This window comes from Schistocerca nitens, chromosome 10 (assembly GCF_023898315.1).
Source record: "Schistocerca nitens isolate TAMUIC-IGC-003100 chromosome 10, iqSchNite1.1, whole genome shotgun sequence".
Lineage (NCBI taxonomy): Eukaryota > Metazoa > Arthropoda > Insecta > Orthoptera > Acrididae > Schistocerca > Schistocerca nitens.
The window spans coordinates 202,363,300-202,387,828 of record NC_064623.1 but is presented as its reverse complement, the minus strand read 5'-3'; the positions used below and the strand labels follow the sequence as shown (position 1 = coordinate 202,387,828).

At 42.1% G+C, this 24,529-nt stretch overlaps 1 protein-coding gene across 1 annotated transcript in view; it reads right to left on the bottom strand.

The window, feature by feature from the left end:
* The window catches only part of LOC126210000 (uncharacterized), a 41,654-nt gene that overhangs the window by 4,322 nt on the left and 12,803 nt on the right, over window positions 1-24,529 (bottom strand). The window contains exon 2 of the mRNA XM_049939108.1: window positions 13,881-14,442. Coding sequence (XP_049795065.1) covers window positions 13,881-14,442 — 562 coding nt within the window. The remainder of the gene's footprint in view (window positions 1-13,880; window positions 14,443-24,529) is intronic.

Sequence of the window (24,529 nt, the reverse complement as noted above, 5' to 3'; positions counted from 1 at the left end):
TCGTATGCGTGTTTGGCGCCGTGCAGGTGAGCGCCACAATCAGGACTGCATACGACCGAGGCACACAGGGCCAACACCCGGCATCATGGTGTGGGGAGCGATCTCCTACACTGGCCGTACACCACTGGTGATCGTCGAGGGGACACTGAATAGTGCACGGTACATCCAAACCGTCATCGAACCCATCGTTCTACCATTCCTAGACCGGCAAGGGAACTTGCTGTTCCAACAGGACAATGCACGTCCGCATGTATCCCGTGCCACCCAACGTGCTCTAGAAGGTGTAAGTCAACTACCCTGGCCAGCAAGATCTCCGGATCTGTCCCCCATTGAGCATGTTTGGGACTGGATGAAGCGTCGTCTCACGCGGTCTGCACGTCCAGCACGAACGCTGGTCCAACTGAGGCGCCAGGTGGAAATGGCATGGCAAGCCGTTCCACAGGACTACATCCAGCATCTCTACGATCGTCACCATGGGAGAATAGCAGCCTGCATTGCTACGAAAGGTGGATATACACTGTACTAGTGCCGACATTGTGCATGCTCTGTTGCCTGTGTCTATGTGCCTGTGGTTCTGTCAGTGTGATCATGTGATGTATCTGACCCCAGGAATGTGTCAATAAAGTTTCCCCTTCCTGGGACAATGAATTCACGGTGTTCTTATTTCAATTTCCAGGAGTGTATATAAAGATTTTTTGCTTTAAAGTGAGCTGACTAGCCGAGGAAATTAATATGAAAAGCTTATTCCATTGTTCAACTTATACGCTGATATTTTAAGATTCAGTGAGTCTAACGTTCATTAACGTAACAAATAATTTATACTGAAGATTAATATTGTTAAAAAAGAGAACTTCACAAAAGCATTTAATTGTAAATCAAAATAAAATGAAATATTTTTATTAAGGCCCACCACGTAAGTCGGCAACAATCAACGTTACCAACAAATAATGTATTAAATTACGCCGACCGACGGACGCGAGAGAGGGAGAAACTGTCAGAGCCTATGGCGGACTCTGTGCGTACTAGACAACAGGATGCATGCTGAACCGAGGTGACTGAAATACTGATCATATCTGCAGATACTAATGTACATGTCTTGTGGATATAAACGTCCTATAAGAAATACGCATGAGAGGGAGTGGTCAAGGATTGGTCACGGTGTGCAAAACTTAACACGTGCGTGCGTTCCGAGGCTAGGCCTGTAACGGCACTGGTCGAACATTGCAGCTTTGATTAGCCCTTCTCGGTACAGTGGCGACATTTCATTTCATCTCATTTAGCAGTGCAATACGAGACTTTCTCCCAGAATTTGATGAAGGTTATTTTGGTGGGTACGACTTTCGGCAGATTGGCAGAATCATGGCGGAAGCGCTTTTTATCCTCCGCTATTTTTTCGTGGTATAAAGGAAGTTCACGGATCGCGTGGCTGTTGGTGCAAAAAGACTGAGTCTAGTGATCTATCCTCGAGAATCCTTTAACAACGAGTAATTATCACAGGGAAGAGGTATGAGAACTCTCAATATCTAATACGTACCCACATAATCAACAGGTCGGTAAAGTTCCCATGGAACGACATTACAGCACCATGTAGAAAGAATTTTAAGATTTAGTTGACGATGAAAGAGGAAAAATTATAATGATTGACAGACGATTTGTATGAGATTCATTGTTCTGTACACCAAGAACCACTTTTGGTTAAATACGCTGACCTGGGAAAAGTGATGGAAGTGATAGTGGAATTAGTAAATTTTCTGAAGCTGCACACATCATTACATCGTCAGTGGCGATAATTTATGATGGAATTGAACGAAGGGTAGAGAGACGTTGAACCGTCCCCAGTGAAATACTGCAAATAACTTGGAAATGACAGTGAAAGAAAAAAACATATTAATATTAGAGTGAACACTAACCGCTCAGGCGAGATACTATTTTCTCTCCTGCGTGTTATTATTATTACATAAAATTCTATGAATCATTTTCGAGTGCAGAGAATAAAAAGATGCACTCGAAACAATAATGGACCAGATAGCTGAAAAAGGAGATATCATTTGTCTTATTTTGGCCGTTATCAAGCCCTTGTCTTCGTTGCGAGTAGGCGGACATCTTGTCGAGTGCCATTGAATGTAAGCAATACTGTATCTTTAATCAGATAATATATTAGTTTCATATTATTATTCCCTTTTAATTTGTAAGAGGTAAGCCCTATCTCATGTCCGCCTCCTTGATATAACTTGCATTTTAAATAATTTACACCGCAACAATTGCGGCGTCCATTGCAGCCAACGGCGCCATTACGTGGCAATATTATAAAATTAGCGGAAGCGAAAAACTCGCCCGCTACAATTATAACAACATTTTTTTTCAGAGCAGGCAGACGTTGCAGCAGAGCACGTGGTTTTAAGATTTCAATTTTCAGTTCAATAGCCGAGATCCAGAGCCACGACGCAGACTACAATGCAAACTCTAAAATGGGAAGAAATAATTCTCTCGCGCGTGTGTGGGAAAAATGCAAATAATAATTAAAGATCTCGGGCTTGATTAAAAAACCTAATTAGCCGAGACAATAATCTGAAAAAGTTTATTTCATTTTTCGACGTATATGTCCATGTTATAAGATCAGTGTGTCTTATAGTTAGTAAAGTGACAAATAATTTTGCTAAAGATCAACTTTGATTAAACGGACAATTTCCACAAAAGCAATTTAATGTAACTCAAAATCAAAACCAAATTATTTCAATTATTTTGAGCAAAGCCCACCACATTACGAAACAATACTCCATCATTATCAACGCATAATTTGTGTAAAAAATAATAAATCACGTTGGCACGCGAGACCGTGATACAGAGTGTTCGGAAATTGCCATTCCAAACTTCAAGGACGAGTGAAAGGGAGTGAGTGCATTACATTTTTAACAGGAAGCCTTGTCTGGAAATGTAACGTTTCCGTTCTCCGACAGTTTCACTTCAGATGTTTAACTCATCCACTTCGGCCTGAGGAATAGAATTAGGCGTGATGTAGTACAATTATTGGGTATCAGTTCGAAAGGAAACACAACGAAACATCTGTTTACTTTTTTGTATTAACACTTGAACATTACGTGTTTACCTTCAACAACAAAGAACCCAGCGTACTGCACATACATAACAGCTGATGCATTACAACAGCAGCTCTATGTGGCTACCACCAATTTTCTTACATACATTGCACCTAAGAAGCATATTCTGGTACACACTCTCCGTCCCAGCTGGTGTCTATTCAGTTTCTGGTTCAGTGGCCAGAACTCGTGCCGGCAGATCTTCCTCTGTCTCTATGGGAGACCCTACAAGAAGTAGTACACGTCTTCCCGTCTACCCTGTTGTATACCGGGACACGAAACTTTGAGACTTTTCTCATTCTCTCAGAAGAGAACTGAAACCGTCGTAGAATGGAAACGGTACGTTTCCGGACAAGGGTTCCTATTCAAAATACCATGTACTTGCTTCCATCTACAACCCCTAGACTTTTTAACGGGAATCTCCGAACACACCGTATATTACAGTACAGTCTCGATTATCCGATCTTCGGTTATCCGACCTTCTGTGTTATCCGACCCTCTCACTGCGCCGACGACAGTTCAGCAACTAATGTGTTGTTTGTTGATACTCAGTTCATTGTCGTCGTGTGCTACTCCTCGGTGGTCGTTTCCATGGAAGAAAAACTTAAAACTTTAAAAAGAATAGACAATGGTGAAACTTTATTAAAAGTGGCGCATGATTATAACGTCGGGAAAACAACAGTTGGAGACTGGAAAAGGAACCGAAATGAAATTGAGAAGTGGTGTTCTCAGCGAGCAACCTCGGCTGTTTTGGAAGATCGGAAAACCATGAAAAAATGTGATTATGAAAAAGTAAGTGAAGCTTTGTTCCTACGATTTACTCAACATAGAGACCTATTTTGCAGGGAAAAGCCTTAAAGTTTTGGTTAGCACACTGGACTCGCATTCGGGAGGACGACGGTTCAATCCCGTCTCCAGCCATCCTGATTTAGGTTTTCCGTGATTTCCCTAAATCGCTTCAGGCAAATGCCGGGATGGTTCCTTTGAAAGGGCACGGCCGATTTCCTTCCCAATCCTTCCCTAACCCGAGCATGAGCTCCGTCTCTAATGACCTCGTTGTCGACGGGACGTTAAACACTAACCACCACCTCCACCTTAAAGTTTCGTAGCGAACTAAACGAAGGTAAACCTGATTTCACAGCTAGTGTAGGCCGGCTCGATAGATGGAAGAAAAGATACGGAATTCGGCAACTTAATGTCTCTGGTGAAAAGTTTTCAGCAAATTTTGAAGCTGTTCAATTGTTTAGGAATAAACTTCACAAGGTATTGGACAAGGAAAACTTAATAGGTGGTCAAATTTTTATCTGCGACGAGACTGGTCTCAATTACAAAATGTTACCGGAAAAAAGATTAGCGTCAAAGGCCGAAAAGGCAGCGCCAGGCTACAAATGTAGCAAAGAAAGAGTGACCATTCTTGCATGCAGTACCACCACAGCAAATTTGAAAATGAAACTGTCTATGATAGGTAAGCCGAAAAAACCGAGAGCATTTAAAAATGTATCTAAAAATGCTTTATCGGAGAAATATTACAATAAAAAAAATGCTTGGATGAGCTCAGACATTTTTAAAGAATGGTTTTTTAACGCATTCGTGCCACAAACTGAAAAGTTTTTGAAAGCCAACAACTTGCCCCGCTTGCTTCTAGACAATGCCACTTGTCATCCTAATGATGATGAGCTTCAAGATCAAGATATAAAGGCCATGTTTAAGCCTCCAAATGTCACATCCGTATGTCAGCCTATGGACCAAGGGACCTTAGAGACACTAAAGAGGAACTACCGCAGAAACTTGTTTTCCTCTTTAACTAATGCTATGGACAAGGGAGAAGACATGCTAGAGCAGGTGCGCCGTATTAATTTGAAAGACGTAGCTTATGACGTGGTCCAATCTTGGGAGAGTGTTGGAGCAAATACAATTGCAAAATCCTGGAATATTTTGCTACAGGAAAATCAAGAAAATTCTCCAGATGATGAAAATCTACAGCAGCCGACCGAACCAGAAAATACTACCCTGCTTTCATTGTTACGAAAAGTTCAAGGGATGTGCTGACGCCACAGAAGATGACATAAATGAATGGATTGTCCAAGATGAAGAATTTGAAGTGACAGATGAAGAAATAGTCAACATGGTAAACGAAAAAGAAGAAGACGGAGAAGCGGATGTAATGGAGGAAAGTGCGCCCAAGATTTCTCACAACGAAGGACACAAGGCCTTAGAAACTGCTTTAGAATATGTAGAGCAACTGGAGGAAACATCGTATACCGAGGTTTTACTTCTTAAGAGATTACGTGATTAAGCGGCAAAAAAAACGGCAAACAAAAGACAATTACTAACTTCTTCACACAGTAAATATCTATTCAGTCTAATTTGATTTGTGTTGTATTAAATGTTTAACACATTCGGCCTACTTTAGTTTAATTTTTGTGTTTTTTGTATTATTTTCCGTGTTATCCGACCTTCCCGCTTATCCGACCTTGCCGCGGACGGTTCAGGTTGGATAATCGAGACACTACTGTACTTCAAAATAAGTTGGTTAAGTCAAAGGACTTACGTGAAAGGAGCTTTCGATTTAAGACCCGCTATGATTGAATTTCTGAAGGAAAAATGAAATCGTGAACAAAAATTAGAAGATCTGGAATGGATTACAGACCTTGCGTTTTAAACAGAATTAATCGCAGACTTCTTTCTAAACATTTGAGGACGCTGCAAATCCTCAATCCGCCCCTGAGCTGTTTTCGAGACCGTTTGACATTCCAGTTGAAGGCGACACCTTGCATGTGCAGATGGAACTGTTCGATCTGCAATGAATTACTGTTTAAAAAAGAAATTCTTTTGCGTTAAAACTGTGCAGACGTTCTACATTCGTTTCCTCGAGAATAGTTTCCACGTCTCCAAAATGAGGTTGAAAACGTTATATCAATGTTAGATCAGCATACGGGCATGAAACTTTTTTCGATTATGAAACTACACTACAGGCCATTAAAATTGCTACATCACGAAGATGACATGCTACAGACGTGAAATTTAACCGACAGGAGGAAGATGCTGTGATACGCAAATGATTAGCTTTTCAGAGCATTCACACAAGGTTGGCGCCGGTGGCGACACCTACAACGTGCTGACATGAGGAAAGTTTCCAACCGATTTCTCATACACAAACAACAGTTGACCGGTTGACCGGCGTTGCCTGGTGAAACGTCATTGTGATGCCTCGTGTATGGAGGAGAAATGCGTACCATCACGTTTCCGTGGGAATTTAACAAGATGGGACATGGATAAACTGAAAGAACCAGAGGTTGTACAGGGTTTCAGGGAGAGCATAAGGGAGCAATTGACAGGAAAGAAATACAGTAGAAAAAGAATGGGTACCTTTGAGGGATGAAATAGTGAAGGCAGCAGAGGATCAAATAGGTAAAAAGACGAGGGCTAGTAGAAACCTTTGGGTAACAGAAGAAATATTGAATTTAATTGATGAAAGGAGAAAATATAAAAATGAAGTAAATGAAGCAGGCAAAAAGGAATACAAACGTCTCAAAAATGAGATCGACAGGAAGTGCAAAATGGCTAAGCATGGATGGCTAGAGCACAAATGTAAGGATGTACAGGCTTATTTCACTAGGGGTAAGATAGATACTGCCTACAGGAAAATTAAAGAAACCTTTGGAGATAGGAGAGCCACTTGCATGAATATCAAGAGCTTTTATGGAAACCGAGTTCTTTGCTTAGAAGGGAAAGCAGAAAGGTGGAAGGAGTATATAGAGGGTCTATACAAGGGCGATGTACTTGAAGACAATCTTATGGAAATGGAAGAGGATATAGATGAAGATGAAATGGGAGATACGATACTGTATGAAGAGTTTGACAGAGCACTGAAAGACCTGAGCCGAAACAAGGCCCCCGGAGTAGACAACATTCCATTACAACTACTGACAGCCTTGGGAGAGCTAATCCTGGCAAAACTCTACCATTTGGTGAGCAAGATGTATGAGACAGGCGAAATACCCTCAGACTTCAAGAAGAATATAATAATTCCAATTCCAAAGAAAGCAAGTGTTGACAGATGTGAAAATTACCGAACTATAAGTTTAATAAGTCACAGCTGCAAAATAATAACGCGAATTCTTTACAGACGAATGGAAAAACTGATAGAAGCCGACCTCGGGGAAGATCAGTTTGGATTCCGTAGAAATGTTGGATCACGTGAGGCAATACTGACCCTACGACTTATCTTAGAAGAAAGATTAAGGACAGGCAAACCTACGTTTCTAGCATTTGTAGACTTAGAGAAAGCTTTTCACAATGTTGATTGGAATACTCTCTTTCAAATTCTGAAGGTGGCAGGGGTAAAATACAGGGAGCGAAAGGCTATTTACAATTTGTACAGAAAGCAGTTGGCAGTTATAAGAGTCTAGTGATACGAAAGGGAAGCAGTGGTTGGGAAGGGAGTGAGACAGGGTTGTAGCCTCTCCCGGATGTTATTCAAACTTTATATTGAGCAAGCAGTGAAGGAAACAAAAGAAAAACTCGGAGTAGGTATTAAAATCCATGGATAAGTAATAAAAACTTTGAGGTTTGCCGATGACATTGTAATTGTGTCAGAGACAGCAAACGACTTGGAAGAGCAGTTGAACGGAATGGACAGTGTCTTGAAAGGAGGGTATAAGATGAACATCAACAAAAGCGAAACGAGGATAATGGAATGTAATCGAATTAAGTCGGGTGATGCTGAGGGAATTAGATTAGGAAATGAGACACTTAAAGTAGTAAAGGAGATTTGCTATTTGGGGAGCAAAATAACTGATGATGGTCGAAGTAGAGAGGATATAAAAAGTAGACTTGCAATGGCAAGGAAAGCGTTTCTTAAGAAGAGAAATTTGTTAACATCGAGTATAGATTTAAGTGTCAAGAAGTCGTTTCTGAAAGTATTTGTATGGAGTGTAGCCATGTATGGAAGTGAAACGTGGACGATAAATAGTTTGTACAAGAAAAGAATGGAAGCTTTCGAAATGTGGTGCTACAGAAGAATGCTGAAGATGAGATGGGTAGATCACATAACTAATGAGGAGGTACTGAACAGAATTGGGGAGAAGAGAAATTTGTGGCACAACCTGACCAGAAGAAGGGATCAGTTGGTAGGACATATTCTGATGCATCAAGGGATCACCAATTTAGTACTGGAGGGCAGCGTGGAGGGTAAAAATCGTAGAGGGAGACCAAGAGATGATTACACTAAACAGATTCAGAAGGATGTAGGTTGCAGTAGGTACTGGGAATGAAGAAGCTTGCACAGGATAGAGTAGCATGGAGAGCTGCATCAAACCAATCTCTGGACTGGAGACCACAACAACAACATGAGAGACAGTGACAAAATAGACGTAATCAAATCGAGAAACCACACCAGCCTGGAGTACTATTCATATTGACAGCTTTTTCAGTATTATACAACAACATATTTATTTTTCATGTAACAAAACGTTTGACGAAGTTTGATGAGGTAATAGATTCTTCGCAGAAAGAAAAGCGCGTCGTGTGTAAATTTGTAGCATGAGCAGAGAGAAAAGAATTCTGGGACCTAACGGTTGAGGAACTGTGTACTGCCTTGCTTGTCCCTCCTCTTTACATGTTTTATGTTTCCTATATTTAATTTTATGCCACAGAAAAAAAAAATTCATAGTCAATAGGCATTATATGTATTAAGGATAGTAGGATGTCAAGCTGGCCGACTGGGAGGAGGAGAGGCACTATAGCACATTTTAATTTCCACTGTCCTGAATATAAGCTTGATGGCTTCCATTACAAAATATACACGTTTGAATTCAACAGAGCGAAATACAGTGAAGTGCGATAGAATAATTCTGTGTGAAGAGGCGCGGCACTCCACTTTGGCACACTTATCACCAAATAACATGTCTTACATTTCCGCGTACGTGTATGTTTTACACGTCTTTCTATATTCCGACATAATTGTCGTAAGGGAGTGTGACTATAATATAAGTTAAATGTTTATTTGACACTACAGTAGTGAAATCATAGTCTCAGTACATAAATTTTTTTCTTAAAAAGATGGGATTATGTTACCGGTTTCAACGAATTACGTCAGCATTTCTAAAAGTAAAACATCAGTTGGAGAATATACAGGGTGAATCACTAACTATTGCCAGCTAGAATAACTCCGAAAGTATGAAAGTAGCTGAAAAGTTTGTGGGACAAATGTTGTATGGAACTACGGGGGCCATAATATGACGTTGGTTTTTTGTTGCTCGGTGGGGTCGCGTCAGAGATTTGTTTTTTAAATGGGATGCTACAGTTTGATTTTCTGATAGCGGCTATCGAGATGAATCCAATGATGTGTAACAGTAAGGTCTTTGAAGGTCAACGAAGGTCAAAAAGGTGGCATGAACGTGATGACCATTGGTGTCAATGCAGAGCTGCAATCATCTTCTCATGGATTGAGTGAATTCCTTATCACCATGGCACTTATCGAAGAACATGCTCTGACAATTCTCTCTCGTACGAGGTGTGGCTAGAAAAAAACCGGACTAGTACTGGTGAAACAATAAAACGAATGCAATAAGGCTGAAAGTCGCGTGGCCTGTCACGTGACTCGCTCCGCCTACTGCTCGAGTTTCATCTGCCTCCTGCACTCAGTCTGCCCGTGGCGTCTGTTTTAAGTAGTTGACGTTTTGTCTGTGCGTCGGAAAATGTTGAGTGTACAGAAAGAACAGCGTGTTAACATCAAATTTTGTTTCAAACTAGGAAAATCTGCAAGTGAAACGTTTGTAATGTTACAACAAGTGTACGGCGATGATTGTTTATCGCGAACACAAGTGTTTGAGTGGTTTAAACGATTTAAAGATGGCCGCGAAGACACCAGTGATGACACTCGCACTGGCAGACCATTGTCAGCAAAAACTGATGCAAACATTGAAAAAATCGGTAAACTTGTTCGACAAGATCGCCGTTTAACAATCAGAGCAGTGTCTGAGTTAACAGGAGTTGACAAGGAAAGTGTTAGGCAGATTCTTCATGAAAGTTTCAACATGAACAAAGTGTGTTCAAAAATGGTTCCAAAGTGTCTCACAATTGAACAGAAGGAACGCCGAAGAATGATTTGTTCTGACATCCTGGAAAACATTGAAAGTGATCCCACCTTCTTACAAAATGTTATTACTTGCGATGAATCGTGGTTTTTTACTTACGATCCCAAAACTAAACGCCAATCGATGCATTGGAAAACTCCTGGTTCTCCACGACAAAAAAAAAAAAAGCACGAATGTCAAAATCGAAATTCAAGGCAATGATGATTGTTTTTTTTTTTGACATCAAAGGGATTGTGCACATTGATTGGGTACCAGAGGGACAAACAGTGAATCAGCATTACTACATTAGCGTCCTGGCTACCCTACGTGAGCGAGTACGGAGAAAACGGAACGATTTGTGGAGAAAAAAGTCATGGATCCTTCACCAAGACAATGCCCCAGCTCACAGTGCGTTGTCAGTGAAGACGTTTTTGGCAAAACACAACATTCCCATCTTAGATCATCCACCCTACTCACCTGATTTGGCCCCCTGTGACTTTTTTCTTTTCCCTAAAGTCAAGTCAGCTTTGAAAGGAACTAGATTTGAGACTGTTGAAGCAGTAAAAGAAAAAGCGACGGAAGTAATGTATGGACTTGCCGAAAATGATCTGCAGCATTGCTATGAACAGTGGAAAATTCGTATGGAGCGGTGTAGAGACCGAGGAGGAGAGTACATTGAAGGAGATAACATGAAATTGTAAATAATTGTAAATAAATGTTTTTTCCAGCATCAGTCCGGTGTTTTTCTAGCCGCACCTCGTATATCGTGCAAATAGTAAATATTCGCCAAATACGGCGTATCAATCTAACATGCCATTGACATGTAAACACCATTCGACGGTTTCGCAATACAACACTAATAGGAACGGTACGATTAATATCGTCGAATCACGCGAATGAGAATGATGTATTCGTTCGAAGAACAATTCGATGTGCTTCTCATTTACAGAGAAAGCCAACGAAATCAGACTTCTACGCTGAAAGATATCCTCAACGTACTCGTCCTTCACGTCGTACATTTAAATATGTGTATGATACATTGAGAACAACTGGATCTTTAACGCATCGGAAACATGTTTGGCAAAGGGAAGTTACCATCGAGAAAACGGAAATTGGTTCTATTGCGACTGTGGTTCGAGATTCTGTGTTAGTTTGCGTCAAATCGGGAAGGAATGTGGCGTGAGCCAGAGTAGTGTTGTTCGTGTTCGGCATGGCCATAAATATCATCCTTGCCATATCAGTCTGGACCAAGAATTAACAGGTACGGATTGTATATGTCGCGTTGAATTCTGCCGATGGGCTCAACTTCATATTCAGAGGGATGACGCATTTATTAATTTGATTTTATTTACTGGGGCTACATTCACGAGCCATGGAAATGTTAATTTGCATAAGACGCATTACTGGGCAACTGAAAATCCATGTTGGCTGCGGCAAGCTGCACACCAAAAACCGTGGTCGATGAATGTATGGTGTGAGATTCTGGAGGAAAGAATTATAGGCCCCTTGGTAGCAAGTACACCACATTCCTGCAAGAAACATTAAGTCCGTTTGTTATTGGAAGAGATACCTTCAGGAACAAGGAACAGAATGTAGTATCAACACGATGGGTGTCCTGCACATTTTTCGCTGATGGCTAAAAATGAGTTGCAGAGACAATTCCCAAATCGTTGGATTGGACGCGGAGGAGATGTGTCGTGGCCAGCTCGTTCGACAGACTTGACACCTCTTGATTTTTTCTTGTGGGGATTCGTAAAAGACATTGTTTGTTCCAACTACACCTGAATATATGTGAGAGAGACTTGTCAGAGCATGTGCTTCGATAAGTGCCGATGTGATAAGGAATACCACTCAATCCATGATAAGAAGATTGCAGCACAGCTTTGATACCAATGGTCATCACTTCTAATACCTTCTGTAAATGGATGTTCATACCACCTTTTTGACCTTCGTTGACCTTCAAAGACCTTACTGTTACATATCATTGGTTTCGTCTCGATAGCCGCTGCCAGAAAATAAGTACCAAACTATAGAATCTCATCAAAAAAAAAAATAAAAAAAAATACAAGTTGACCTTCTTGTATCTCTGACGTGACCCCACGTAGCAACAAAAAACTAATGTGATATTATGGGCCCAATTTTCCCATGTAACTCTTAATCCACAAATTTTTCAGCTCCTATCATACTTTCGGAGTTATTCTTGGTGGCAATAGTTAATGACTCACCCTGTATAATAGAAATTAAGACCATACATCTGATAACAATTACGAAAAATAATGGGACCAGACAACCGAGGCAAAGGGCATAACTAAGTCGCTGCAATTTGTGCCTATGCTCGCGCAACCGTTCATTCCATGTCCTAATGTAGAATAGATGAAAGCTAGACCAGGTAAAAATTGGCAGAGATTCTCGCAATGTGTCCTGCTGTGACACAATGATCGTATGAGTGATATAAATTCACAAGTCGTAACTTTATCAAGCACAGCAAGCTTCCATATGGAATGCAGCGCATAATTTGGAAGCTTGATGATCTTACGACCTGTGAATTCATATCAGCTATATGGTCGTCGTGTCACAGCAGGACACACTGCAATAATCCTTGGCAATTTTTACCATGGTGTGGTTTTTATCTACTCTACATTAGGGCATGGAATGAACGGTTGGGCAAGCATGGGCATAGCTTGGAGTGACTTAGTTGCGCCCTTTGCCTCGGTTGCCTGGTCTTATTTTTCGTAACTGTTGTTAGATGTATAGTCACAATCCCCATTATACAGGGTGCATCATAATTAATGCCGTAAACGCATATAGTTGAAAGTACACGATACCAGAAGCAAAAAAGTCTCAGTAAACATAGGGTCGAGAATGCTTACCTTAAGAGTTATGACCAATTTTTCATCTTCGATACTGTGAAACAAATCTCTTCTACTGCAAGTTCAAGTGGTAGTATGGATCAAAATAGGAAAAAAGTGTTCAGCAAACATGTGCTCTAAAACGCATTCCTTAAAAGTTACGAGCACTTGATCATTACCAGAGTTGTGTTTCAAAATAGCAAAGATGAACAAGTGCTCATAGCTCTTCAAGATATGAATTTTAGAGCACATGTTTGCTGAATTTTTTTTTCTTATTTTGGTCCATACTACCACTCCGCAAAATATGGAAAGCAAAGAACTTGCAGTGAAAGGGATTTGTTTCATAGTATCGAAGACGAAAAATTGCTCGTACCTCTTAAGGTATGAATTTTCGACACTATGTTTACTGAGACTTTTTTGATTCTAGTACTGTGTACTTTCAACTGTAAGCGTTTACGCCATTAATTATGATACAACCTGTATATTCTCCAACTGATGTTTTAGACTTGGAAATGCTGACATAGTTCGTTGTAACCGCCCTTTTTTCAAAGAAAAAATTTTATGTACTGTGAATATGGCTTCAATATTGTAGTATCAAATAAACATTTAAATTTTATGTATCAAACTCTTCAGTAAGATGTAAGCTACAAAATGAATATATTTTTGAAAAACCGATATTTTAAAATTTTTGACGTCCCACCTGAAACTCTAGAGGAGGGCGCGGGGGAGGGGGGGGGGAGGGTGCCACTATCAAGTTTTGCCCCAGTTCGGAAATATCGTAGTTCCGGGGCTGACGAACGCCACAATCGAGCAGAGTTCTTGACCAACCATGGAGTAGGGAGTTGTAGCACTCTGACCTGCTTTCCGTTTGTGCTGGGGCTGAAACCAGGCGCGAGACCTGCGAGAGGGCTTTGGGGTGGCTGTGCAGGGCGTCGTTCCAGCCGCGTGTGCCCATGACGCTGAGAGAGTGGCTCCTGATGAAGCCGACGACGGCCCGCCTCAGCTCTGGACAGCATCGCTCGACTGCCAGGACGGCGCTGTCCGCTGCGTTCTCCACGTCTAGGTCTCGGATCAGCTGCTGTTCGCACCGGTCCTTGAGGACCTGCAGGTCGTATTTGTCTGCCGCGACGAGCAGCTGTGGGGCCATCCTGACCAGCTCGGGCGCCTCGTCGGTGTAGATGAAGGTCAGCAGTTGGCGCAGGACGTCCTTCTCCATGTCTGGGATCTCGAGGGAGGCTTCGTGCTGGTGGCGCCGCAGTATGGCGGCGAAGACGGGGCTCCGGGCGGACAGTATCAGCCTGTGCGCCTCGATTCTTGCCTCACCGGCCACCAGGGTGACGTCAGAGTCGTAGCCGGACTCCAGCAGTGCTGCCAAGTCGCCCACCACAGTGCCACTCCGCAGCTTCGACCCGGCCATCTCTGGAACCAAAGTACAACATCAGAGTCATAGCTAGACTCCAGCAGTGCTGCGAAGTCGCCGACCACAGTGCCGCTCCGCAGCTTCGACCCAGCCATTTGTATAACCAAAGTACAACGACAGTCAGTCAAACTACTAATGATTCACACTAGCAAGGGAAGTGGGTGACATTGAATGCTGAGAACTGCATGAAAGTGTGCTTAGAATATGCAGTAAAGTGACAATTATCTGAAGTTCTATTCGCTCACCCTCCCCCCCCCCCCCCCTCCCCCGAGTTGTCTACAGTACGAGCTGCACTCACTAAGTAATGCAAGACTTTCTTTTTCTGGAAGCTTGTTGACTTTATTGGTTGGTTGGTTGGTTGATTCAGGGGAGGGACCAAATAACGAGGTCATCAGTCTCATTGGATTAGGGAAGGATTGGGAAGGAAGTCGGCCATGCCCTGTCAAAGGAACCATCGTGGCATTGGTCTGAAGCGATTTAGGGAAACCACAGAAAACCTAAATCAGGATTACTGGGTGTGAGTTTGAACCTCTGTCCTCCGGAATGTGAGCCTGGTGCGCTAACCACTGCACCATTTGGTTTTATTGAGGATTCCAAATTCCACATTATTCCCTACTATTTTAGCTACAAAACTCTATTTTTTAACATATTCAGCATTGAATGTGACGACCTTACACCTTGCTGGGAGGGCCTGTATACCTGCATAGTACCACTTTTTAACACCCCCCCCTTTTGTCTTTCATTGGGTTTTGTGTGATTGTATGACCATGTGCTTAATGGATGAAAGGCTATCGGTTTTTCTGCTGTGGCTTCGGGGGGTGTTTCAACCGAGTACGGCTGTTCTGAGACGGAATAGTTAATGATTGAAAGTTTGTCTATTATTAAAGACCATAAAGTTTGCGATGTGCTAACTGATATGTATTTTCTACTAACACACAAGTCCTGAGTCAGTTGCTACCTTCGCCATACACATCTAATTACGGTTATAACTTTTATTGGTTGCTGATTTTAAGTACTTCGTCACATGCAATGATGATGGTTGAAATTCACAACAATCCTCACTGCAATCCATGGTTGTTTCTGGACGACACGGTTGACGCGAAACACGTAATACGGCACTTGTCACTTTTGGTTTTATATCACTCGCGAATCGGTATCGATGAGGGTCAACCCCACGACGAGCAGAGGGACACGCTCATTTGTCATACTCAGGTGAATTTACCGTTTACTACTCACTCGACCACCATTCTTGCCCGTCTCTCCAGTACTACTACTCATTTGACACTACTAGCCTCACTGCCTCCTGCAACGCTCGACAATCGACTCCTGTCTGCTACCGACCTGAGTGTCGGATACTAATATCTGTTCGTGGGCTCACGGATCCCTTACGCACTCTGCTTATCGACATCGGATGCAACACTTTGCTGCATCAGAAACCTCCCCATCATCCACATACTGCTTCCCGCAGAGCGCAGCCTTTTGCAGGGCAGACAGGGGTCAGAAGATGCGAGATGCAGGCTATGGTGGATGAGGAAGAACTGCCCAATGAGGTTCTGTGAGCTCCTCTCAGGTGCGCAGGCCTGCACGACGCTCTGCAATGTCAGCCGAAAGAGCAATTTGCTTTTATGTGACAACGAAGACGCTGCAATAGAGAGAGTGTATGCACATTCCAGCACTGCAGGAGTCACACCTGTGTGCGGCAGGCAAGCTCGATGGAGATCTCGCCGTGACTTGTCGCGAGATGACAGACTTCTTGTCCAGTGACTCGTCGTGCTTTTGTTCACTGGTATGTCTTTGTAGACATTGTAGAAGCGCCTCTGAATGTTTTTCCGCCAAAAGAAAGTCAGTGACAGTTCTCTGCTTGGAAACGCTTCTCCGTTACAGACGCCATTTTGAAGGCTACATACAGCGCCTTCACCAATCGGGGTTTCATTAAACTATAGGGGCCGAGGCAGGAATATTTCACGATGTCCCACAAGTTCAACATTTTTCAACCGAAACTGAGAAAAAAATATGTTACATTACTTATTAATGGCACCTCACAGTAACTATTTGCACTCTGTTATGATCACCACCGTCGACTTTGCCACGTAGAGTAAAATTGCGATATAAAATGCCTAAACATAAACATGTTCTCGTTTCTACGAGTAATACATTTGAGATAAATGAAATGTCAGAGGAAGGTGAATCTGCAACTATGTTATCTAACCAGTATACGGTTGGTAAGTCGACTATCACTGATATGAAAAATAAAAGCCAAGCATCACAAATTTTTTACCTAAGCTCGAGTCTGCTGAGGGATTGGTAAGTTGTTAAACAGTGGAGCTCGCCACGTACACAGATCTAGATGATGCTGTTTACAAGAGCCTTACACAAAACACTTGGCAGGGAGAACCTGTTCCGGTCTAACGACAAGCGCCGGCACGAAGACGAAGAAATCAAGAGCAGAGAAGGCGGTGAGCCAATAACACACTGACTAGGACCGCACCACGACAGGAGCGGTCTCTACACGAAGTGAATATAAGCGCCGCTCCTGCCAACCTCAGCCCCTCCCCTGCTGCCCCTTGCTCACCTCTCCTTTTCCATCCTCTCCGGCCTCTCCCTCCGGCAGGTCCCACCCGGCAGTTTTATTCTACGTCATGTGTGCTCCAAGTGGGTTTTAAGTGTGCTGTTCTAGACTGTTTTTAATACTGTGGCCGACTTTTAACCTGCGTGTGCCTTCAGTGTCTTCTTTGTGTTTTAAGAATCGCCAACTGTGTTTTTTTGAACTTTATGTCGACTTTTTTAATTGTCCCCCCATGAACGTCTCCATGTCAGTGTATTTTTACCTCCATGATCTCCCATTACTCTGTTTTATGTCCCCCTTTTTTATCGCCTTATGTGTGTAACATTTTATTCTTGTCTTAGTTGTCATGTGACTCGGCTGAAGAGCGCCAGATTGTGCCACTGACAGCCCTCTCCTGCCCATATGGGGCAGGGGAATGAAATCACAATAACGAGAAAAAAAACAACTTCAGCCATACAGTACTAGACCCGACCTAGCAGAAAGTGCTATGATAACAGTTATTAGTGATCCATATCCATTGCTTGTATGGACATTCTCTACAGCGAAAGACATTGACTGTTTACATGTCGCCCATCGCTTGCGACACTGTTGTAAATTCAAAGTTAAGTATTGTCAATCTTCTTTATTGTAATAACACCATTATCGTGATTTGCTTGAATTGTTGCATAGTTATCAGAGAAAGCAGCATCCTTTAGGCACCCTATAAGCGACAGGACCCCACAGGACCTATTCCCAGTTCCATTCTGTGTGAAGAGGGAATTCAATTTGATGAAAGTTTCAGGGGGTCGTCTAATTTTCAAGATTGCATGGGCTGGTTAAAATACTTTAAGTCAAGACACGACATTACTGAGACTCAGACATTGGCAGAAAAACTGGCTGCTTTCAAAATCAAACTGAGGGTGTGTTGAGGGAAGAGGATTACGCTATCGAAAACATTTACAATACTGACAAAACTAGGCTCAATTGGAAAGATTTGTGAAGACAAACAACTGCTTCGCGTCGTGATTTCGCAGTACCTGATTCTAAAGTAAGCAAAGATCCTATAACTGCTTTAGTGTGTGCTTATCCTTCTGGTAAACACCGACTGCCTACGTTTGGTACAACTAAGGAGCCACGTTGTTTCATATGCGTTAATATATCTGCGATGTCTATTGTTTGCACCCCACAAAAGAGCGCCTGGATGAATAGTACGATTTTCACGGAATGGTTTATGGACGTTTTTGTACCTTCTGTTAAAGTTCACCAATTAAAGAAAGGCAAAAGGGAGAAAACAATTCGGCTAAACGAAAAGGACGAATTCATAAAAGTGATATTCCTTCCACCTAACGTAAGGGCTTTATTATACCAACAGGATCAAGGCGTTTTGATACTTGCAAACGGTATGACAGAAAAGAATTGTTACATAAATTATTGTTGGAAACAGAATAGCAGAGAGAAGGAAGTCTCTTCAGAAATAATAAAATATTGGTTTGAAATATGCGTCATACATGATCAGAGAAGCATAGGTTACTGTAAAATAACAGAATATGAAAAAGGACTGGAATACAACTCCGGGAATGGTGGAACGTTCTCAAAGTCTACCTGAAAATGACCAACAGAATGATGTATCCAAAATACTCAGTATACTAAGAGAACTCAATTGCGATGAATTTGATGAAAAAGATGTTGGAGAACAGATGAGTGTCGACAATGCAGACCTAGAGCTCCAAATCATACTGGCTAAGGAAACTGTAAAACTCGTTACTGAAAAACCTGACGCCGTCACCGTCTCATCCGCTGGTGGTCTAGAAAATTACGACAAAACCTACCGTCTGCTTCTGAGACATTTATATGTTTAGATGTAGTTACGGTTTGAAGTTCAAGATGCAAGTGACAAGTATCAGATAACTGTCCAGACAAATTAGCGTGACGTAGCTGCTCGAAAGCAGGAAGGCTTGCTTAGACAGACCAGAGTAAAGGATTTTTAAACGGTAGTTCTGCACATATGTGCTGTGCAAGCAAAATGCTTACACATTTCATATGTTTTGATTGCTAGGCTGCACTACATACTTTCCTACGATACTTAACTTTATAATAATAGAACAGATGCATGTTATTATAAATAGACTCTAGGAAAACAATTAAAAAAAATAAAATGTGCATCATGAAGGAATGAGACGAAAGTCATAGATGTGATGTACATGTACAGTCGAATAAGGGTTTACAGTGTAAAAAAAAAAAAAAAACGTAGGATCATTCATTCAGTAGAAAGAGCTTCGCAAATGGAGCAAGTCAATAGCACGTTGATTCAATTCTGGCCCTTTACAACCAGGTATTCAGCTTGGTACTGATTGATAGTTGATGGATGACATCGTGCCAAATTCTGTCCAACTGGCGCGTCCGATCGTCAAAATGCCCCCCCCCCCCCGCCCCCCTGGTTGGGAAGCGATGACCACAATGCCCCAAATGTTCTCAATGAAAGAGAGATCCGGCGACCTTGCTGGCCAAATTAATGTTTGGCAAGAACGAAACAAGCAATCGCCATCTCCGAATTGCTCTTCAACAGTGGGAAGCAAGAAGGTGCTTAAAACATCAATGTGTGCCTGTGCTGTGATAGTGAAAGGGTGCAAGCCCCCTCCACGATAAACACGACCACACAATAAACCCGAATTTTACTGTTGGCACTACGCACGATGGCAGACGTCGTTCACCGGGCCATTCGCCATACCCACACCCTGCCATCGGATCACCACATTGTGTACCGTGATTCGCCACTCCAAACAACGTTTTCCCACTGGTAAATCGTCCAATGTTTACGCTCCTTACACCAAGCGAGGCGTCGTTTGACATTTACCGGCGTGATACGTTGCTTATGAGCAGCCGCTCGACCATGTAATCCAAGTTTTCTCACCTCCTGCCTAACTGTCATAGTACTTGCAGTGGAACCTGATGCAGTTTGTAATTCCTGTGTAACGGTCTGGATAATTGTCTGTCAATTAAACCTTACAACCATCTTCAAACTGTCGGCGGTCTCTATCAGTCAACAGACGAGGTCGACCTGTACACTTTTGTGCTGTACATGTCCCTTCACGTTTCTTGTTCACTATTACATCGGAAACAGTGAACCTACGGATGTTTAGTAGTGTGGAAATCTCGCGTATAGACGTATGACTCAAGTGACGTCCAATCACCTGACCACATTCAAAGACCGTGAGTTCCACGGAGCGCCCCATTCTACTCTCTCACGATGTCTAATGACTACCGAGGTCGCTGATATGGAGAACCTGGCAGTAGGTGGCAGCACGATGCACTTAATATGAAATATGTATGACCTGGGTGTCTGGATACTTTTGATCACATTGTGTATCAACGTAAGTTCACTAAAATGCTCCTCAAGCCGCTGTAGCACGGTTCTGGCTCCGAGACACTGACAGTTATACTGCTGACAGATGATACCGCCATCAGGGAAGACATCAAGCATGAAGGGATGCAGATGGTTCGCAGCCGTCAGGGTGCCTTCAGTTAGTATCACATGTCCCATGCAAGCGCAGGAGAATGTCTCCCGTAGGCTAATACTGCTCCCAGCAGCCTGCGTCCATGGCGCGCTGCACGTGTCGAGCCGCCATTCACCTCGATGACGGATTTTATGGAGATGCTTTTCCATTGATCTACGGTCGAATGCCGATGGTCCCGTGTCCACTGCGATCGTGATTGTCGAAGTCAATGGGTCAGCATGTGAACACATAAGGCTGGTCTGCTGCGGAGCTCCATGTTCAACAATGTACGATGAACAGTGTGCTCCGAAACACTGGTGCGTGCACCAGGATTGTGCTGTTTCGGTAGAGATGCCACAGATTGCCATCTATCCTACTTTACAGAGCAGACAAGTCCCCTAACCCCACTTTCCGTGAAGAGTCGTAGACGTTGAACCATTTAGCGCCAAGTGGTAGTTTGACTGAGTTACCTCTTTTCCTAGATGCTCGCGACTCGACAGTAGCAGTTGACCATTCCTCCAGCTTCGCCGTTTTCGAGGTGCTAAAAAAAAATGGCTCTGAGCACTATGGGACCTAACAGCTGAGGTCATCAGTCCCCTAGAACTTAGAACTACTTAAGGGGCTCCGGAAAGGCTCAAAATCATGAAAAATTCAATTTTTACTTTTTTGCGTTTTCTGAATCTGCAGACTATTACCTTTTAATAGATGTATAATTTATTCAATTCCGAAGACTACAACTATTTTTAAATTTTTTTTGAAATGAGTTCTACATGGGCGTGACCCACTGTGGCGCTGTTAAACTGCTGCCAAATGGTGTTATTATTAACGTCCGTGTTCATCAGGTACATTTTAGTGATGTGAGATAAAGTATGTGTTGTGGCTAACCTGTGATGGTTCAATATATATCGCTGGTGTGATTGTCGATTGTTTCATGTTTATTTACTCTGTCGTTATCTCGAAAATATTCGTAATTAATTCTGTTTCTTGAGTCTCTGTTTTGTTGAAGTATAATAATGAGTAAAAGTAAAGTTATTAGAAATCCTCTGAAGGCTTTTAAGAAAAGGAGAAATGTTGGAAAGCCAAAGGTATTTAGAAATATGGGAATGAAGATAGGTTCTAACATGGTACGAGCGATGCTTGATTTAGACAAGGAACGCCTTCGGGCTGCAGACAGGGCTGTAAAGAGTCTAGAAATACAAGCAAGAGTAAACAGGAGGAGGAACAAGAGGAAGCTGGAGGAGGAGTTTGCAGACGATGAAGATAATCCATCCTATGGACCTGGAATGCACTAAAAAGTTAATCCAATTTTTGTCGCTCGATTCCCAAAACTTTTATTTTCTCATACTAATTACATGTTTTCTAAGGATCTTCGAAACATATTCGTTTCAAACTTTCAGTAAATGTTACACAGTACCTTCTGCATAATTTAACACAGCCTTTTTCCTAAAAACTGTATTTTTTTAATATATAAATAAAAAATTGCAAAAAAATGTTGTGAATTTTCATTACAATTGAAAAAAAATCATCTTTAATAACTGAACAAAAATTTTGTAAAATCCCTGTGTTAAGTTGTAGCCCATATTCCAATAAATAATCTGTAAAAAGTTCAACTTCCTACCTCAAATACTCTGTGAGGAAAGATGTAATTTATAAGCGTTATTTTAACATTGCAAGTATAGGGCGTTCCGGAGCCCCTTAAACCTAACTAACCTAAGGACATCACACACATCCATGCCCGAGGCAGGATTCGAACCTGCGACCGTAGCGGTCGCGCGGTTCCAGACTGAAGCGCCTACAACCGCTCGGCCACACCAACCAGCCTCGTGGTGCTCGTCCACAGGTTACGTGTAATAATAATTTGCCCTTTGTCAACGTTGCTTGTGCCAATGGATTTCCCCATTTGCAGCCCATATCTTCGTTAGAGTGGTCCCACATCCGTGTCTGTTCCACTTCGACATTACTATTACCGCGTCACGTGGCCCCAACGCCACCAGGCGGCATCCAACGTCGGGATGGGCAGTGGTTTTGGCTTTTCGGTGTATATCTCGCGAAAAAGAGACAAAATTAGAGAGTTTCCATTCCACTAGGATTGGAAGGGGAAGAGGGGAAAGTGACAGCGATCCACAAAGTATCCCCTGCCACGCACCGGAAGGCGGCTTGCCGAGTATTGATGTAGATGCAGATGGAAACAACACATATTTCAGTGTCACGACTAACTGTTGTATTTCTATCTGCTTGAAAGAAGCACATTTTCTAGTAACCTGACAGCGTCGCACAGCTATTCAGTCTTCAGAGTGAAGGTTGTAAGAGGTCCATGACTAACGAATTTTATTGCTAGCGCACTCGAGCAGACGTAATTTTGATGTATTGCTCACGCACTGCCTGCGATATGTAAGCTATAAGAGAATCTCAGACCAAAGTGCAGTGTTGGCTGCAGTAGGAACTGTGTGGCAGTAGTAGTAAGTAGTTGCTAAAGTGCGCGTCATTTATGATGGCGGCCGAGTTTAGGTTCGTTCTGCGCATCTGACGTCACAAAATACAGTCAGCCAATGAACAGAGAATGACGTTGCCAGAGCTTGACTGCAGTGCAGAGCACGGACTAGTGTCTTCAGTTTTAGAAACGTTCAGTCATAAATAAAGTAATTGAACAAAAGCACTGTCTTGATAGCAGACTTTCTTTTACAGGAAGTTTGGAAAAAGCATTCTTTACAGCAATTGCTTCATATTCTATTAATTAATTAAACCAAACAAGCAATAAGCCTCCTAATTCAGGCGATAGCAAGGAAAGGTGTTTGTATCATTCTCACTAACCGCTTTTTCGCAATAAAGAAGAGCGGTAATTGTTTATTTCCTATTGTACTTCGACGAAACGTGAGTAATTCATAATCATACCAATAGTGTTTGACGGTATTTTGCGTGACATTTTAAAGTCCTCCGGGAGAACTATTGAATGATTAGCTGTGTTAGTGTAATGGTTAAAGTGTTGCCGGCACGGTAGCTCAGCGTGTTCGGTCAGAGGGTTAGCTCCCTCTGTAATAAAAAAACTGAGTTAATCGATCAACAACAAACTTAAACGGATGTCCTATGACGTCCGCCCCGAGCAGATGCAACGAACAAAATCGAACAAAACGAGATTAAAAAAAAAAAAGTGCAGGACTGCTAAGCGAAGGTTCTGAGTTCAAACCTCAATCGCTGCTTAATATTTTCTTTATTTTAAAAACAATATCGAAGTGTCTTACTTCATGAATTTTATTTGTTTGAATGTAGTTTTTTGAAATTTCTAGTGGCAACTAAAATCGACTATACGGAAAGTATGCACTATGGACTTTTACCTCTGCAAACTCTTCAAAATTTCGTGCAATGGTTTACTACATCTAATGCTGCACAATAACTGCGTTGAACATCGAAACAAAATTAAGTCATTTATGGGGGAAAGAATTGAACTATTGCAGTCTCGTGTATCGAGTTGGCTGGCCCGGTCGTGGGGAGCGATGGCGGTGCCTGAGCGATATAATATAAGGTAAAAGCAACCTCACGCATACGTGCTATTGTTATATCAAGTCCCACGTAAATGTTTTTAAAAAATCTCTTAATAATAATGTTTCTTATAATAATTAAGTTTTGACAATCATTCATCTCAATTTAAAGAATTTACTAATTTCTCCAATCCATGGTCATCCCGATTATTGTAAAGAAAAATCAGTTGTTTCTTTTTATACATGACAAATCTATCGGCCAGCATTGCACTGGGCTGTGCCAGAAAAATTTCTTATAGGTGCAGATATATACGCGTTATCCGGCGACCTTATTGAGGTAAGAACTTTCAGTTTATTCAGAATGATCTTTCAGGGCCATGACGCAGCACTGCTGACGTCCAAATTTACCAGTTTAGATTCACAGTCAGTTAATTATTGGAAGGTTATAAGTGAGCCACAATTTTATTGAGAGGTTAGTCACGTTATTATTGCGAGGTTACTGAATAATAAACTGTTGCTAGGTTACACTGAACGCAAATGATACAATTATATTTTTTTACTGTTGGGAGGT